The sequence below is a fragment of the Ostrea edulis genome, chromosome 5 (genome assembly GCF_947568905.1).
Source record: "Ostrea edulis chromosome 5, xbOstEdul1.1, whole genome shotgun sequence".
Classification (NCBI taxonomy): domain Eukaryota; kingdom Metazoa; phylum Mollusca; class Bivalvia; order Ostreida; family Ostreidae; genus Ostrea; species Ostrea edulis.
In genome coordinates this window covers 52,291,125-52,311,152 of record NC_079168.1, presented here as the reverse complement: position 1 = coordinate 52,311,152, position 20,028 = coordinate 52,291,125, and the positions used below count along the sequence as shown (strand labels likewise).

The window sequence follows — 20,028 nt, the reverse complement described above, 5'->3', positions numbered from 1 at the left end:
CGAAATTCTTCAAAACCATGCTTCAGTTTTAGACACATTTAATATCCCAGTCAATGGGTCGAATGAATATGAGTTACCGTACCTATACTGGATTCCTAAACTTCATAAAAAAAAAACTTACAAAGATACATTGCTGCATCCAGTAAATCTTCTACCAAGTCCCTATCTTTGTTCCTCACGAAAATATTAACAGCTGTGAAGGAAAAACTTCAAACGTACTGTGCTACTACATATGCCAGAATTGGTGTAAATCAAATGTGGATTCAAAAAATTCTAACAAACTTTTAGTAAATTTGAAATCGCAAAACATATCTCAAATCAACAACATCAAAACGTATGACTTTTCAACACTTTACATGACCATTCCTCGCCATAAATTAAAGACTAGACTTTTTGACATTGTAGACAGCTGCTTCTTCAACAAAAATGAAAAACGCAAATATTGCGTTTCCTATTCCTATCAGTCATCCAAAAAATTACCTTGTTAAACGCTACTCTGATTCCACGTGCAAGTACTCTGAAGTTGAAATAACAAATATGCTGGAGTTCCCCATTGACAATATCTTCGTGGTCTTCGATATAGGGTCTTCCCGCTCGCGCCGGTAAGTGAGAAAGATTCCCAGTTTACTTTCGGAAGGTCCGTGGTCTCTTCCCAGGTACATTGTATCTGGGTTCTCTCTTCCAACAATAAAAACTGGGCGTCACCAGATAACTGAAAAATTGTTGAATGTGGCGGAAAACATCAATCAATCAATCCAACAGTCTGTTGGAATCTCCATGGGTACGAATTGTGTTCCTTTGTTAGATGTCCTGTTTTTATATCCCTATGGAGCAGAATTTATTCACAAACTTCTACGCGAGAAGAACAAATCTCTTGCTGTGGTCTTTAATTCGACATTTAGATATATCGACGACGTATTATCTATTAACAATAATAATTTTCATTCATATGTCGATTCGATATGTCCCAGTGAAATCGAAATAAAAGACACCACAGAGTCGACCACTTCTGCTTCATACTTAGATATTTTATTGAAAGTAGATATTAACGGCAAACTAACAACTCAACTTTATGACAAACAAGATTATTTAAGCCTTTCCATCGTTAACTTTCCATATTTATGTAGCAATATTCCATTATCACCTGCATATGGTGTTTATATCTCTCAACTGATTCGATACGCAATGGCTTGTTCTACTTATAGTTACTTTTTAAATCGAAGCAAGCTACTAGCAAACAAGTTGATGGTGCAGGGGTTCCAACAGCCTCGTTTAAAGTCAGTATTTCGCAAATTCTATGGTCGTTATAACGATCTAGTTTGCCAATACAACCTATCATTGGGTCAAATGCTGTCTGACGTGATTCATACCGATTATTAGGCCGTTCTTGGCACACTGACTACATATAACTCCGTTTACCTGATCAAGATGTAGAGCTCATGGCGAGTGTAACCGATCGACAGGGGATGCTTACTCCTCCTAGGCACCTGATCCCACCTCTGGTGTATTCAGGGGTCTGTGTTTGCCCAAATCTCCATTATGTATTGCTTATAGGAGTTATGAGATTGATCACTGTTCGTTATCTTCACCTTTCATAGTATGTTTTTCTTTACCAATGATATACAGCAGGTATATGGGCAATTAATACATATCACGAAAACAGACTAGAGGAACTCTTCAATATCATGAGATAAACAATTACATCATAGGAGAAGTCATCAGTTGAGCGGAGTGACTGTTTTTATTTTGGGATTTTCATACCTAGACGGTAAGCAATGCAGCATTAATAGTGATAGAGAGTTGGCGTAACAGTTTTAGTCACTTATTTGAAATGAACGGTCGTGTCACCTAAGTATTCACCTTGTTGAACGCTTTGGCCGATATAGTATTGCGTTGTGTGACGACACAATTGAATCTGTAATACAATTGCGAATATGCAACAGAAACTCTCATCGGTCTATATGTACAAGTCCGCCCAAATTCCCTTATACGGGAGTATAGTCGGCATTTGAAAGCATGACGGCCAGATGTTAGATGGAAACAAACTTCAAAGGAAAAAAGAGAAAAAGTTGTATTCTTCTGTTGCTGTCTCATAAATTTAATATAAAAAATTTCCCAACATATTTTCCTACTATATTTGTGTCCAAACATACCTTCAAATATTTATTAAAGCCCCACACGACCCCAAAACTCGCAGCTTTTGATGATTTCGTTCGTTGACCTAGCCATGTTAGGTAGCCAGTCAATTCGAATCCCGGTTCATTTCCATACTTGCACAAGAAATCTAGATGTGAACTAATACCCCACAAATATTTTAGCTAAATATTTTAAATAGTAAATCATCCCAGTTACATTAAATGATAATTATTCAAATAGCTAAACTCACGGCAATGCGGCTTTCGTTAGTCTGGGCCGGTCTTCATCTCTGCCACACGAGTGTTAAGGACCATAATGGGCTAAGGTAGCATTTTCGATTTTACCTTTACAAAAACTATATTTTTTAATTTCTATTAATTATTCGTGAAGAGCGAATACATAACTTACAACCAATTTTATGAAAAAATACCAGAGTTCGAATTGACCGGCTACCTAACATGGCTACGTCAACAAACGAAATCATTTGAAGCTGCGAGTTTTCGGGTCGTGTGTGGCTTTAATGAATATTTGAAGGTATGTTTGGACACAAGTATAGTAGGAAAATATGTTACGATTTTTTTTTATATTGAGTTTATGAGACAGCAACAGAAGAATACACCGATATCAAGCCTCAGCCGTGCGCAGCTTTTTGTGCCCCGTAAATCGAAGGTTTTTATAAAAGGTGGATCTGTAGTTCTCTCTTCCGTCACAATATTTTTTCACAGAGCTACAGTTCTGCAGCTAGCAATTTTCTAGTCCGTCCATCTTATCTGATCACCTGAATCCGCTCGAGAAAGTGGGCGGGCTGTAATCGGCCAATGAAAACTCTTGTTGTATTACATCAAACATGTCATTCAAACTGTTCAATCGTCTCATTCAATTGTGTCGTCACACAACGCAATACTATATCGGGTAAAGCGTTCTAATTCAAAGGTGAATTGCGATAATTGCTAGAACCGACCGAAGTGTAATGTGAATTATGAAAGACTGCTCCGAGACTAAGTAAAGGTATCAGTCCAGATATTCAGCCGAGTCGAATCTCAGCCGATGCACACCATTTGGGTAGTTGTCACACTACAACGAGACTTAGATGTAACAACATCAGCCCACGTGTCAACCATGGTGCTCAGAGGACAATGAGACAACCAACCATTTTGCTACCTCGCAACAGCAGGAGTCTATGTGGTAGTGAGTGTGTGTGTGTAAATAAATTTTTAAATCCCAATTTAAATAAGTGTATACATGTCACTGAATTATAAAGTATTACATTAATTGCTTTCCATAAGGTTATTTTAATAAACCCTTGATAAATTATTATGTCTAGTATGGATTTCCATAGATTTTCATTAGTGACTAGTGTTGTTTATGGGTGATTAATTTTGGAGGTTTTGGTTGCTTAAAAGTTTAGGTCAGGTGATTTTCTTAGAGTTCTTTCTAGTCTATTCAATTATCTTTGAATATAACACTTTTGCCAGTTAAGCTGAATGGTTGCATTTCCTATATACTGTGATATTTCTTTTTATGGGACTTTAATCATTGCAGTGCAGACTATAATTTACAGTGCCATCAATACAATATTGAAAACAGCGATTGTGTTTGTCTTTATGGTTACTTGGAACCCGGTAACATCTATTCTCATCAGGATCCCATCAAAGGCTCTATAAGCTAACGTAACATCCGCAGATGCGTGATCCAGTCTTTCTTCAAAGCAATATGGTAGGAAAACGGGTATCGCAAAACTGAACAGAACCATGTACACCCAAGCTCTCAGAGAAAGGAGGCATGTCTGAGCAAGAACTATCGAAACTACTAATTATCCCAGGAATCAGGGCAATTTCTAAAATAGGAAATCGACAGTACATGGTCTCTTTCAAGAACAAAAGTCATGTATTAAAAAAGATAGATCATGTATCATCGCCAAACAATCACTGAAATGGACGACTTTGCTTTACATATTCTAACAGGGAATCGAGTCAGGCTACTAACAAACAAGTTGATGATACAGGGGTTTGAACAGTCTCGTTTAAAGTCGGCATTTCACAAATTCTATGGTCGTTATAACGATCTAGTTTGCCATTACAACCCATCATTGGGTCAAATGCTGTTTGACGTGTTTCATATCAATTGTTAGGCCGTTCTTGACACACTGATTTTGACTACGGATAACTCCGTTTACCTGATCAAGATATAGGTCTCACAGCGGGTGTGATCGGTCGACAGGGGATGATTACTCCTCTTAGGCACCTGATCCCCCCACCTCTGGTGTGTCCAGAGGTCCGTATTTGCCCAACTCTCTATTTTGTATTGCTAATAGGAGTTATGAGATTGATCACTGTTCGTCATCTTCACCTTTCATCTTTACCTTTTTGGTTAATATTTTTATGTCAAGATGAAGGGCCAATCGAGAAATGATGTAAATTGAAACAACATAGATTTATAGTGCTGACAAAACATATTGGTAAACATGAATATCAAAACACTTATGTTAGACAGTATCAACTCCGTGGGGTCGTGAAGCAACTACCTTGTATTCATGACCAGTCAACGTGCTATTTATTTCTAAATATTCCATATGAACATTACAAATTTATTGCCACATGATTCTCGATCACAACTCTACCAACCATTAAATATATAGACACGATGTATATAACAAAAGACCACTATGTAAAGTGTAGAAAAAATTTATTTCAAAAATGACTGGAGGAACACGCGTTATTGCAATGATATCGGTGACACAAAACTACTCTCACGGCCTGTGTTATACAAAAGGTATTACCAAGGTAACACTATTTACAACAGAGATATGCTAGAAACTCTAGAAACAATGTGTACATACAGATGTACGGTCTTAACAACAATACATAATGCACGAAAGGCTCTTTCGGAGTTGTATCCCGTCGTCCCTGAATTCCATTCTCAACATCAACACACTGCTCTGTCATAAAATGATATAAACTATGAAGATTCTACTGCTGGGGTTTCGTTATAAAAAGAAAAAATGCAGGTGAAATCTGTAATGTCTCATTTCAATAGAAATTGTAATGGTACGGGACACTGCTAGCCGCTCACTTGAAACATCATCGCAGTACATGTAAGGGTGGTCTTGTGGAATTCATTAATCATATTCTATTGTAAGAGACATTCTAGATTTCTTCTCAAAAAAATCTTGTTATGAATCAATTCCGGACCATGGAATAAAATTCACACATACAATGTACATGTATCTCATCACCCAAGTACCAGTGCCTTTACTGAGCTGCTGGTCATCATCAACCTCAAAATAACGAATTTCATTAGAATGACGAACTAACGAGGTCTTGGGGTAAGGGGGAACGAATTCATGTTCCGGAATGGTCCGCTCATTTATGTCCCTTGAGCAGCAAATATACACCTTTCATAAATGTCTTGATGATATCGAGTCCCTCAAATTTATATTCAATAACAATAAAACAGGCCCCGCTGTCACCAGCTTATTAGGTTGGGGAACGTCGGTGATGGCAGGACGCTGGTACTTGGGTTTCTATGTACAACATCATTTAAAAATTTTCACCTGAAGCATCTATGAAACTATCGCAGCTTTCAACAAGTTCGTAAATACCCCTTGAACACATTAGTATAAGGAGTATATTCAAAATAAACAAGGTATAGCAAACGTGACTGAGTATCATCATACGACTAAGACTTGAACCAGTATAAGCTGCTTCCGCACGTGCATGTATCACAGGCGAGTATATCGCTTTGGTTTGAATTTACTACGAAAAAAACTCTTCAATAGTCAATTTGAACACAAGCGATATAATTGCCTGTGGTATGCATCACCTGAGTTAATTTATTAAATCATGACTTAAACAAGTTACATATTGAACAGTCGGTAAATGATAAAATCTGACTTGTATAATATTTACCGTGATTGTACGATTCTATGTTTCAAAAAACGCATCAAGACACGTAAATGAATTAAAACAATTTGACATACTCATTTGTACAATGACAATTAAGTTTTCTAGATCTATAAAAAATTACGCTGATTCCTATAGGCCTATCTGTTGAAAGTATTTGTCAAAACTGAAGTGCCCAAAGAGAGTCGAAAACTTTCTGCACTGGCAAGTACAATACAAAGTTATTCAAAATGCATAGGATCATATTTCGTGTTTTTAGTGCATACCTACTATCAATAAGATATATACAACACACAAGTAGCAAACACTGCCGCTACTATCAACCCGAAAGTAGACCTAATCGCCTCCTGGGAGTTGCATCCTTCTTTGTTGCAGTAGCAGGTGTCCATGGTGTGGTATTCGGCACATCCGGAAGGGTACCAGGATTTCATTGGACTGGTGTAGTTGTAACAATATCTTGAAACAATTTCTTCTGCAAAACAGGTTTAATCCAGACTTCAATTAAAACCAATAATCATATTGCAGACACTGAATCGACAAAGATTATAAGGACTTCAGAAACAAAATATTTCAATGAAGCCCTTTCAAGATAGATCCCTGTGGGTTTCAAACAAAAATGATTTCATAAAAACTGATTTGACAAAGACATCATGCTACAGAGACTAATTCGACAAAGATAACCGCGGGCTTTCCAAACTAAAATCATTACAAGGAAACTAAATCGACAAAGATCCGCGTTATTATTACCAGGATTTAAAAAAAAAAAAAAACTAATTTCACAGAAACTGTTTCGATCAAGAAATCATGTCATATACGTACAGAAATTAATTCGACAAGGATTATCGGAGTTTCAAAACAAAACCCACTTCCCGGAACGAAAATGATAAAGATCAGCATTCACAATTATGATCACCGAAACTTCAAATCAGAAACTCATTCGATCAGAGACCAATTCGACAAAGGTTATGGGGGGGGGGGGGGGGGGGGGGGGCGGGGGGGGGGGGGGTTGACATAATTCACGTCATAGAATCTGATTGTACAGGTAGACTTCAAAACAAAAGTCAGTTTTCACGAATGTAAAGACGTCACCAGCTTTAGGAGTGCCATATTTTTTTTTACCTAAGCATGGAGCTTATGGTCTTAGCAGTTATAAGGTTCTTTATCGCCCCAAAGCCTACCGTAACATGGTACCTCATATCCAAGATCCCAATGACTTCAAAACAATAATTATTTCATAGAACTGATCCGACGTACATCACCAGGATCTCACAGCAACCCATTCGACAAGGACCACACACTTGCACCTCTTCTCTAGCGTTACACATCCGTGTAAACTGTTGTACGGGCGTTACATGACCATTAGCTTTCTTATGCTGAGTCTGGTCATTATTGTGTGAGGCTTAAGCCAAAAAGTCACCATTATGTTACAAGTATTTCTCTTTAAACTAGGCTTTACCCTTCACAAACCTTTGAAGCACTTCTAATGTCCAGTCTGGTAAAGTTCAGGATATGACCCAATAACTAACCACATGAAAGTATTTTCTGACGTGAAATCCTGTCGTGTTGGAAACAGACTCTGTCCCAAAGTTTTGTACTCATCAAAGATCGGAGGTGCACTTCCAAAAATACATAAATGGTTGATTTTGTTATTTGCATTTGCAGTCATCTTCACTACCCAAGGGTGACGATACACGGTGAAAGAAATCACCCATGGCTAGCGAAGATGCTACACAGTCTGTGTCGACGATACTTACAAAGCAGTTGCATATGGAGCGCCAAATTAACATAAACTCAAATAATTGAAGATATCTTCAATTATTTGAAGATATCATCAATTCAATTATTGCTCTCTTTAATTGAATTAATGCGCGCATTAAATCAATTATTGCTCTCATCAAATGAATTAATGCGCGCTTCAATTCAATTATTGCTCTCATCAATTGAGTTAATGCGCGTATCAATTGAATTAATGAGAGCAATAATTGATTTAATGCACGCATTAATTCAATTATTGCTCTCTTCAATTCAATTGATGCGCGCATTAATTCAATTAATGAGAGCAATAATAGATTTGATGCGCGCATTAATTCAATTATTGCTCTCTTCAATTCATTTGATGAGAGCATCAATTTAGTAGAAATATTGCTCGCAATAATTAATTTAGAGCTCGGTATAAATAATTTGATGATCTCTTTAATTCAATTGAAGATATCTTTAAATCATTTACAATGCTTTTGTATAAGGAATTAATGCGCGCATCAATTCTTTTAAAGAGAGCAACAATTCAATTAAAGATATCATTAATTCAACTGTGGATATGTTGAATTGAAGATATCTTTAATTATATAGTTGCTCTCTCTAAAAGAACTATTGCTCTCTTCAAATGAATTAAAGATATCATTAATTCAATTGAAGAGAGCAATAATTGAATTAATGCGCGCATTAAATCAATTATTGCTCTCATCAAATGAATTAATGCGCGCATCAATTCAATTATTGCTCTCATCAATTGATTTAATGCGCGCATTATATCAATTATTGCTCTCTTCAATTGAATTGTAGCGTGCATCAATTCAATTGTTGATATCATCAGTTCATTTGAAGAGATCATTAATTCAATTAAAGCGCGCATCAATTCAGCTGAAGAATTAATGCTATCATCAATTCAATTAATGCGCGCAATAATTCAGAATTGAAGATATCATTAATTATTTGAAGAGATCTTTAATTAAATTGTTGCGCGCATCAAATGAATTGATGATATCTTCAAATAATTGAAGATATCTTCAATTATTTGAGTTTATGTTAATTTGGCGCTCTATAGTTGCAAACATGGAAAGGAATCAAACATACATGTATGTGTGCTATTCACAGGTAAGGTACCAAAGTCAAGCATTTACCTGTTTACTGTTCCAATAGGTATCGGAGTAGATCGCACATTCTATTTTCTATTCAAGTATTTGCCTAACATACACTGTATATGTCTCACCTCCGTAGTAGCCGTTTGAGATCATTTTACCACAGGCACGAGCGTTATGAACGCCGATTTCGTCACAGGTCACGAAAACTCCAGCCTTAGTCGCCTCGTCCTTGGTGTACCCGAACTCCCGACCGCATTTATTTCCGTGCTTCTTGTTGGAGGAACTACAAACGTAGCATTTCAACGGATCTAATGAAAGAAAGAAGGAATGTGATTATGGTGCCAAATTGTAACCTGAAAAGGTTTAGAGTTAAAGTTCATTTGTGCAAATCACAATTATATCCAAACACTGTCAAAATCATTTTCTAAATGTTTTAGGACACATATAAAATTTAAGATATTTTAAACATCAACATGGGGTCCAGTTCTAACCGGGGGGGGGGGGGGGGTACTATGCATGGGAAATTGTATGCTAAAACAAAAGCCATCACAGTACCGTGAATAAATCATAACGCCCGTACTGGTACGTTGTAAGGGACAATTTTTCTTATTCTAAGTATAGAGCCGAAGGAGTGTGTCAGACTGAGGTCTTCAGTTTCTTTTCAGTAGTGATCCCTTTAAGCCATTCCCAAGAGTGTGAAAATTTCCCACGGAATCTAAGCTACAAATATATGTAAACGCACTAGCTGTCCACACCAGTTTTAAGGCCATCTCCATTATGTACAAGTTTTCGCCTCTTCTTCTTTTTTTTTTTTTTTTTACCATTTACCCCCCCCCCCCCCTTATTTCCCTGTAGAGTTTGTAGCACCTAAAACGAGAAGAGCATGTTCACTATCTGTAAATAGCTTAGTATCTGTCACCCATCTCTTTTTTTCAATCTATTCCATGTACCATCTATGACTTTCTATTTCACACAGTTTAAATTTAGTCTTACAACTGGCATTGGATTTCGCATTTGACTTGTGACTCCTATTCACTTTTCTGTGGGGACTTACATATTGCATGCCTTCTTCAATATGCCCCCCCCCCCCCTTGCCAAATTATCATCATTAAAATGATTCAGTAATTTTCATTATACACTCAGACCAAAGCCCAATGATCTCAGCTCATTCTCGTATCTGAAAAAACTTTCGTGAAGAGACGCTTAACTTTCGCGATATAACGCAAAAATTTCGCGTTCTTACGTGAAACACGAAACGTTGTCCCAACCCCCAATTTATTGATTAAATGCGTTCAATATCTAAAAAAGCACCATGAAATAATTTGTTCATTACAAAGAAGAATAACAATGGGCTAGCTTGTCCAGCTGTACTTTGTATTTTCAAATATGCATATCTATTGATATAATGTGACTGCTTTATTTAAGAATATCATCTTGATGACCTTTGATTCCATCGTACTTGAATTTTGGAGCACATTTTGTATTATTAATTGTGACATAGGAGAGGTCTTTTTAGACAATGAAATATGTTAAAACCAAACCAAAGGCTTATGAAATAACAAACTTATAAAACAGTAAGCGACACAAGTTGCTGTGATAATTCTATGGGGTTTTTCTCCCAAAGATGGCAGCAAGGGACATAACTTTTGAAACGTGTGGATTCTTCACTTTAAGGTTACTTATAAATGCATAAACATCAGTCTTCGTTCATTATACTAATCAGGGACTCCTGCTTCACATAACTATATCAATATAGAATATTTCGTGTTATAATGCGAAAATTACGCGTTTACTCTCAAAAGTTTCGCGTTTATCGAAACTTTTCGCGTTGTGACGCTAAAAAAAAAAAAAAAAAAAAAAAGCTACGAAAATGAGCTCAATGGGCATTTGTACAAACACACTAACTTTCATTTCTATAAAATAAATGGATTTTTTGGATAATAAATAAAAACCCATGAAGACGCCGTGTGACTTAGGAATGCAAGGTGTAAAATAAATCATATTACATTGAATATAGAGGTAAATAAGTCAGAAATTGTCATTTTGCCATATTTTTAACTCACCACAGTTGACGTTTATTTTGCCCTTCAGTGGGTGGACCTGCTCGTTGATGTACTGGCCACGAGCAGACGACCACTTACAGCAGAGGTAGCCTGCAGGATTATTCCAGGGGAAGCAAGTCTCTACGTACGGCTTGCAGTAGTTGTGTTTACACATGTTCACTGTGAAAGGAAAATATTCATACAGTTCAAGTTCTATAAAATCTGAATCTTTATCAAACCACTAGGTTTGGGCCTCGGAGAGAATTTAAGGGATCGTATTTGGTAGAAGATGTATTTAAATCAACTCTGTAAATTCAAATTAAAACAAACTTTAACCTGCACTATGTCAGGAAGCTTTCCTGTAAATATCAGCTCTTCTAACCCAGTGGTTCTTGAGAAGACGATTTTTAAATGACCCCATCTTATTTTTGCATTTTTGTAATTATCTCCCCTTTGAAAGGGGCATGGCCCTCTTCATTGAACAATCTCGAAAGCCCTTTACCCAAGGATGCTTTTGGTCAAGTTTGGATATAATTGGTCCGGTGGTTCTGGAGAAGAAGTCGAAAATGTAAAAAGTTTACAGACAGACGGACGGACGGACAACGGACAACAGGCGATCAGAAAAGCTCACTTGAACTTTCAGCTCAGGTGAGCTAAAAAGGTTTAAGTTTCTTGTTTTTCTTGAGAAGCTTTACTTTGATATGGACAGACAGACAGACAGATGGAATGTGCCCATCATGCTCTGCATATGATAAAATATTCTTATAAGGTTTGTACAAATCATGGAGGGTTACCACAGATCTATACAAGATAGCATGCATTCAGGGAAGAAGAGGTATATGGCAACAGCATTCACCTGAGCAGATAATGTATTTTCTCGTTAAAAAATTAAGATAAGTTTATAGCCCACTTAATTCCTGAGAGTTAAGGTGCGTGTTTTTTCAATCCCTGAGAGTTAAGGTGTGTGCTTATTCAATCCCTGAGAGTTAAGGTGTGTGCTTATTCAATCCCTGAGAGTTAAGGTGTGCGTTTATTCAATCCCTGAGAGTTAAGGTGTGTGCTTATTCGAATCTACATCACACGAGGATGCTAGCATATAAATTTGACAAAGTGTGACCTTCCCGTTCATGAAAAGATTTCTTTCCGTACATTCTTCTGGCAACACTTTGACCCTTGTGGCCCTGAGCATAGCAATCTTAGTGTGAAGAATCATGAATCTACACTATAGCCCTGAGCATAGCAATCTTAGTGTGAAGAAACATGAATCGACACTATATAAAGATGCTTGCATTTCATGATTCAGTTGTACGTTTGCGGTTCTTGAGAATGTATTTGTATGTAAATTCCATTTATCGTAGTCCCGCCATGACACCAATGGTAGTAGTGTGAACAAACTTATATCTACACTACCTGAAGGTGTTTGCATATCATTTGGCAAATTGTACCTTTCCCTTTAGTATACTAGTATTTTATGTAAAAGTTTGGACCTTTAATGTGGCCCTATCCTGTTCCCAGGGTTCATGGTATGAATATTACATAAGAAAACTTGTATATAAGTTTTGACTTTTTATGGTTCTGTGGTTCAACCGCACCCTATTTTCATTATTTCTAGGACATCATTATATACCTTGGTCTCGTCATTTGCCCAAACTTGTAAGTTTGATTGAAATCGACCCAGAGGATGGTATGAATTGTGAAAGAGAGGCAACCAGACCGGAAGTGACAACTCATTAATATTTCTAGATAAAAATGTGTACTTTATACATGTATTAATTATGATATCAATCGAGCTCCTGTGTCCTAGCTTAGTATGGTGATACAAATTATGAAATTCTCCTAATCAATATATCGTTTTAACATCCAATGTCAATTAAAGTGCCCCAAATAGTTTTTAAAAAAAACGGCTGAAAATTTTCAACTATGAAAATGAAGGAAATGTTTTGATTTCGATAGAGCAACATTCGTAGAATTAGAAAACACATACGGTAGCTCTTCAAAGAGGGATTTGTATTCTACACACATTCGAAAAAAATCCAGAGTAATTTTGGCAGTGAATTACGTTATTGCTTTAGATACTGTTCAAAATGTAAAAAATTTGTTATTCTAGTATTCAAAATGATGTTTCAAATATTCTTATTTGATAGATATATAATAACAATGGAATTAAAAACCAAAATGCAATTCAAAATTTGCTACATATATTCTAAAATAGTCCATATTTGATACACTTTATCATTAAAAAAGGAAAAAAATGGTTTATGGGGAAATGGTACTTTATTTCTTATTTGGATAGACTTACATACTAAAATTAACAATGAACTAGATATTATGTTTTCGTTTGTACACCTTTTAAAAAGATATTCAAAGGTTTCTGTATGTTAACATTCAAAGGAAACATTTATTTTCAGACATGAGAAAATGGTCGTATTTGTAACGTAATTCACAATCATCCATAAAATGCATACCCATGTTTTCTAATGATTTAAAAGTGACAATTCCACGAACTGGAATACGAAAAATAAAAGTATACTTATTACACTATCTTTGCAAATGATAACATAGATATATCTCTAAATTGTTATGATCGTTAAACATCAAATCAAATCACGTTTCGCACACCTTGTTAAATAATGGGCATAATCACCAGCGGTGTAGTCTGAAAAATCACTAAAATACTAGAAATAAGTCTGCATGATGAAACAGACAGGATAACGCGATTCACATATGAACTTGTAAGTGTTAATATGGAAGTAAACATTTTGAATAGGTACATTTTTCTTATCAAAACAAGATTTATTACAGTTCTTCAAAAAGATTCTGGACCTTTCTAGAACCTTTTCTAAGAATTTAAATATATCTTTACCGGCTCGTTAAGTGAGCAAAGAATGTCCCGTACTAGGAATTCAAATCTTATTTGAATGCTTTGGCCATCTAAATTACTTTTTCCCACCCAACGTATATTGTATGTGATATGATATTCTTGATAATCTTCGTCATATTCAAAGATTTTCCCAATATACCATTTATTTTCGTACATGGCAGCAACATAGCATCTCCTTGATAGAGCTCGCTTGCATTCACCGATTCATCAACAGTATGTTCTATTGCTGGCTCGTCCGTAGTACTGTTACTGTAGGTAGGAATGTCACTCTCAGTCAGTGACTTGATCAGAACTCATATTATAATCATCCTGTGGGAATCCGTGTTAGAATAGGTCCCCTGAGTACCCCCTTGCTTGTCGTAAGAGGCGACTAAATGGGGCGGACCTTTGGAAGACACCGTAAAACCCAAGACCTCGTGTCACAGCAGGTGTGGCACAATAAAGACCCCCTTGCTCAAAGGCCGTAAGCACCTGAGCATAGGCCTAAATTTTGCAGCCTTTCACCGGCAGTGGTGACGTCTCCATATGAGTGAGAGTATCTGGAGCAGGCCGTTAAAAGATAATACTATCAATTAATCAATCCTATGACTTATACATCCCTCAAACATGTCACAAAACTGTACCACTTTCCTGTCTACAAAACATAAGTCGCAGAAACATGATGCATCCCAAAAAAGCTATTCCACCACCTTCCAGTGGGATAATATGGTGCACCAAAATAACATAAACCCAAATAATTGATGATATCTTTAATTATTGGAAGATATCATAAATTCAATTATTGCGCGCATTAATTGAATTGATGTGCGCATCAAATCGATTATTTCTCTCATCAAATGAAGTGATGCACGCATCAAATAGATTATTGATCTCATCAAATGAAGTGATGCGCGCATCAAATCGATTATTGATCTCATCAAATGAAGTGATGCGCGGATCAAACCAATTATTGATCTCATCAAATGAAGTGATGCGCGCATCAAATCGATTATTGCTCTCATCAACTGAAGTGATGCGCGCATCAAATCGATTATTGATCTCATCAAATGAAGTGATGCGCGGATCAAACCAATTATTGATCTCATCAAATGAAGTGATGCGCGCATCAAATCGATTATTGCTCTCATCAACTAAAGTGATGTGCGCATCAAATCGATTATTGCTCTCATCAAATTAAGTGATGCGCGCATCAAATCGATTATTGATCTCATCAAATGATTTGATGTGCGCAGAGCATCAGCTCAGCAAGACTTATTCTAGTCATTATCTGATATTAAAATAGTATTTATAAGTATGTGAATTACGTTACACTATATACAAAGCTACACCAGTGGTAAACATAGAGTAAATCAATATTCTATTTTCATGATATCTTAGTATAACATACTTTATTCATTCTCAAAATAAAATTCTAATGAAATTACGAGGAATTAGATAGTTGCATTTGTTTGAATAAGCATACTAATGGTTAACATGATTGTTTATACCACTGCAGTAGTCCCCGCGTGTAAATTCCCTTTCTATAGGTCCCCGTATGACAGGCGGTGTCAATGATAAAGATCCTTAGTAATTTTGCTCTTAGAAAAGATTCTTTTACAGTATTGAATGAATTGATCATAACGTAATTCACTGTAACGTAGTTCATGGACTTGAATTTTATTTTAAGGCATTGCCTCTGTGTAACTTTTTATTAACATTAGTGTGGATATCAGTCAGGGTATTTGAAGTCTGTAGCATGCAAGAACTGTGTGAAAATTAGCGTAACGTAATTAACAATTAAATGCACATATAGAAAATTTTCGAAATCCGTTAAAGTTTTTTCACAAATGTTATCCTTTGCCTGTTAATCATTAAATCTTCCATATTCTAGTAACCACGTGATCAATTTTATTCATGTAATTTAACCGTATTTTCCTTATAACCTTAAATAAATTGTGACGTAATCCACTGCATGATATGAGACACTCGCAATTTTTTTGGGTAAAACTTTATTTTGGTAATTGTGGAGAAAATTATATGGAAAAATATCTATCCCTTTATTCTTCTAGAAAACATTATCTTGCCATCTTTCTTTGGACTTCTAGATTATTTTCTAATACCGTAATGCAACACAGTATCCCCATTTACTAACCAGCCACATCTTAATGTTTAATCGAACCCCCCAATACAATTTAAAATGTGTTTTTCTGTCATCGAAAAACGCTTGTGACAAGGAAAATGGGTTTTGGCGCACTTTAAGGTGGCTCACTACACCCAGAAATAGTTTCTCAAAGCAGTACAAATTGATTTAATTATGAAAGATATGATATACAATAAGCATATACTTCCAAAAAAGGCAAATAATATACAAATTTGGATAAAAACATGATTTTCAAAAAAAAAAAGAAAAAAAAAAAAATATTTCAACACATACATGTATGAACAAAAGACTGGTGGATTTGAACTCGAGATCTGCGGTTAACCAGCCCAATAGCAGTCGATCAATACAAATAATTTCACAAAAGATTTAAATCGCCATCTTGTGACGTGGTGTCATACAGAGTATAAGCTTTAGTGTAGTGAGCTACCTTAACTGACTTTGAATGTTTAAGAGAAGCTGTCAGTAATCATGGAGAACTTTTGGGAAAGTGTAAAAAAAAATTTTTTGAAAAATTCTACAATTTTATGCAGTGTTATTGATAAAATCATTCAAAACGCATATGTGAGTCACTTAAACTCAAATAACACAGAGTTATTGATCACTTTGTTGTTACCATGGTAACAAGGACAAAGTCCTTCAAAAAAAGTGAAATATACCTCTTTAAAGTCCAAAATAAATACAATTAAGATAATAAGATGCATAGTTTTTTAGTTTAAGGTAAATGGAAAAGGCTTATATAAAAATTTGTCGAAATAAGAAATTTAAATATCTTAGCAAAAAATGGTTGCCATGTCAACCAACATACCTTGCATTGTATACAGACAAAAATTCAATAAAACAATAGATTTTTTAGCTAACTTTTTTCAGAAACGCAACACAATCATGCAAGGTCTTTCATATAGAAAGAAATAACAAATGTTAGATGTTTATTCAAAAAATTAAAATCAATTAAACAACTTTTAGTTTTTTGTTACTGACCTGACCAAAAACATCATTTTTTTTTTCTTTCCATGTTCAGCTACATTTTCGAAAATCTATCTAATTACAAGGCTAATGATCTAATTTAGGTCAAGAACATTTGCCTTCTGGGTAAATCAATTACTTTCTAATGACATGCTAAATTCCATTAAACCTTGGAAATGACCTTGTCCTACAATCTCAAGGTCACATACATTAACCAATGACCTTCATATTTAATCAGTTGACCTAAACTGCATTTGGATTTAATTTTAACATGAATATATCTTTATCTACTAACGAACCTGTGTATTTTTTCTTAAAATAACATATTGCTGTGGTTTATATCTATTATGAGAGAGAGAGAGAGAGAGAGAGAGAGAGAGATATTCCCACATATATTAATTAAGTTTGTTTGATGGATGCTTGCAGTGCATTATTATCAATTATAACTTCCGTATGATCAGGAAGATAAATTGAATAGAGCTCGGCAAAGAATATGAGATGCTGAGCAATATTGTATGTATATAGAAGGACTTAAAATCACCTTTTTAATACAACTGTTAAGCTGTTTAATCGCGTTTTTTATTACATGCACTTTAGATCGTTGTGTATAACTTTATTCCGATGACTGTCACAGTTAAGTTACTCCCCTTTACGTGTACGGCGTGCCGTAAACACCACAAAATATCGATGGTTTACTAAAATATTTAAGTCTAAATTTTAAATATTTCCCATTGTCTGATTTTGTCCAATTTTTTGTATGTTGTTAATCACGCTTTTGTTTATTAAATTCCGTCGAGTTTGTTTCTGTTGCAATTACTTTGAGGTGATTTGCTAGATTGACTAGACTATATATGCAAAGTTGATATAGAATAAAGAAATATCAGGAAATAGATATAAATCTCAGGGAAGTTAAATGAATCACAATCACAAGATTATATTTTCAAAACTTAATTGTAGATAAACACAATGCTAATTTATGAATAATACTCTTAAAAAGTATCAACTATGGGAAAATGTACATAGCAAGGTTATAGAACATAATTAAAATCACCAGGTTCGTTACGTTTACTATTGGGGGGGGGGGGGGGGGTATTCCATTTGATACATACATGTAAGATGTTGGAATGTAGGCCTCAAGTATTTCTATATCGAAATCTCTATGAAGTGTATTGTTTTATTACATTTAAAATATGGATGTGGTCTGATACATGCATGTAAGATGTTGGAATGTAGGCCTCAAGTATTTATATCGAAATCTCTATGAAGTGTATTGTTTTATTACATTTAAAATATGGATGTGGTCTAAAATATATGAATTACAGAATTTGTAATTGAAAAACGTGTGTGCTATACTCATAGCCTAATGATATAGGAAAGGGACAAAATAGAATTAATGTCAGCCATGCTGCATTTCAGAGAAAATAATGTCTGAAAAGAAGTCATAAATGCTCTTTTTTACCTTAATTTATGACTTATTTTTAAGAATAAGCAAGAAAATACACATTTTTTCAATCACAAGTACAATAATGTAAGTGCTTTCTTGACTTTCCATTCACTGTACATGGTTTTATTAGAAATATTTGTGAAAAGATTAAAAACTCAACATCTAATGATTTAACTGTGGGTACGGTCCGTTGCCATGGAAACAAGATGCATGGTGCCAGTAATTTTCACTTTTTTAACATTTACTATCACCATACACAAAAGTGTGAGAGTTTCGTTCAGATTTGTGATTTTTGCACTTTCCACTATTTTAAAGACAATTCTCAATGGTTACTGACAGCTTCTGTAAAAATTACATGCTGTAATCTGCTAGAGGTTGTGTTTATAGTGTAATCTACATGTGACATTGTGTTCGAACACAAATTGTATTCTACCAACGACCTAAACATAAACAGATAAAGGAGTTTAGAAACCATGCAAAACGTGTACATGCATACATTGTACTTAATAGATCGAGAAAGAGTGCAAACCATCTAAGGGTAATGTGTTGTGTGTGTGTGTGTGTGTGTGTGTGTGTGTGTGTGTGTGTGTGTGTGTGTGAGAGAGAGAGAGAGAGAGAGAGAGAGAGAGAGAGAGAGAGAGATGGTCGAGTTGATTCATGCATTGAAATAGACTTAAATATAGAATAAGACTTTGTGGTCGATTTTCCATGATGCAATTAAAAATGATTCCGTCGATTTACTTAGCTACTAGCTAGTGCCACATGGTATAATACCCCCTACCCCAATAATACCCTTGTCCTTGTGCATTCAAGGACTTCTTTATTGATTTCGACTTAATTACTAACAATGAATACTAATAATGATTATCGATAGAAAGTATTTGTAACATACCTTGTGCCGAAATAGATGATGCACACACGACAATAACGACAAGGACAATGTTTACGATATTCTTCATCTTAAAGGTGAGAACGCCGGCATCCATAGGTCAACTTTACAATGTGCGCATGCTTGTGTGTGTATTGATTTTTCTTGAAACTGCTTATGGCCGTAAGTTCAAGAAAGGCGCATGAATTAAATGTTATAGCGGCAATGGACCGGCACAACGCGGGGAGATTAATCCTAGCATTTCAATTGAATTTAAATCTGCTTAAAAGTAGGCAGTCTGTATGGTCGATAATTACGCTCCCAGAGAGAGAGAGAGAGAGAGAGAGAGAGAGAGAGAGAGAGATAGAGAGAGATTGTGTGTGTGTGTGTGTGTGTGTGTGTGTGTGTGTGTGTGTGTGTGTGTGTGTGAGAGAGAGAGAGAGAGAGAGAGAGAGAGAGAGAGAGAGAGAGAGAGAGAGAGAGAGAGAGAATGGAATTATGTAAAAAATAATTCTGCAATGATTGTTACCTTCATCGCCCGATGACACAAAAAAGAAAGACATTTCATTGTTTATATTTATATTTTTTGTATTGTTTTAAAATATAAATTAGATTTAAGTTCTAAAATATTATATGGTTGACCCATTTGTTACGTGTGTAGTAGTCAGCCGGATTCGATCGCCGGTGGCCAGGTAGCTCAGTTGGTAGAGTACCTGACTAGAAATTCAGGGGGCCCGGGTTCAAACCCCGGTCTGGTCCGTTGCAAGAGTTTTAAGGAAGAATTCTTGTCA

General features: G+C 35.5%; 1 protein-coding gene across 1 annotated transcript; it reads right to left on the bottom strand.

The window, feature by feature from the left end:
* Window positions 1-4,804: 4,804 nt before the first annotated feature.
* LOC125652436 (uncharacterized) lies at window positions 4,805-19,489 on the bottom strand. Its single transcript, XM_048881635.2, has 4 exons — window positions 19,262-19,489; window positions 10,963-11,121; window positions 9,028-9,207; window positions 4,805-6,510 (listed from the first exon to the last, which is right to left on the bottom strand). Exons 1-4 carry the CDS (start codon window positions 19,353-19,355, stop codon window positions 6,311-6,313), a joined length of 633 nt encoding a protein of 210 aa, XP_048737592.2. The 5' UTR covers window positions 19,356-19,489; the 3' UTR covers window positions 4,805-6,310.
* Window positions 19,490-20,028: the final 539 nt, after the last annotated feature.

Bases quoted from the DNA above. Each gene is read 5' to 3' on its own strand.
- LOC125652436 (XM_048881635.2), bottom strand. From the start codon at position 19,355: ATGGATGCCGGCGTTCTCACCTTTAAGATGAAGAATATCGTAAACATT. The intron at 11,122-19,261 runs GTATGTTACAAA...TTCCTTTCACAG, and splicing joins ATCATCTATTTCGGCACAAG to TGAACATGTGTAAACACAAC. The intron at 6,511-9,027 runs GTGAGACATATA...CCTGTTTTGCAG, and splicing joins CTCAAACGGCTACTACGGAG to AAGAAATTGTTTCAAGATAT.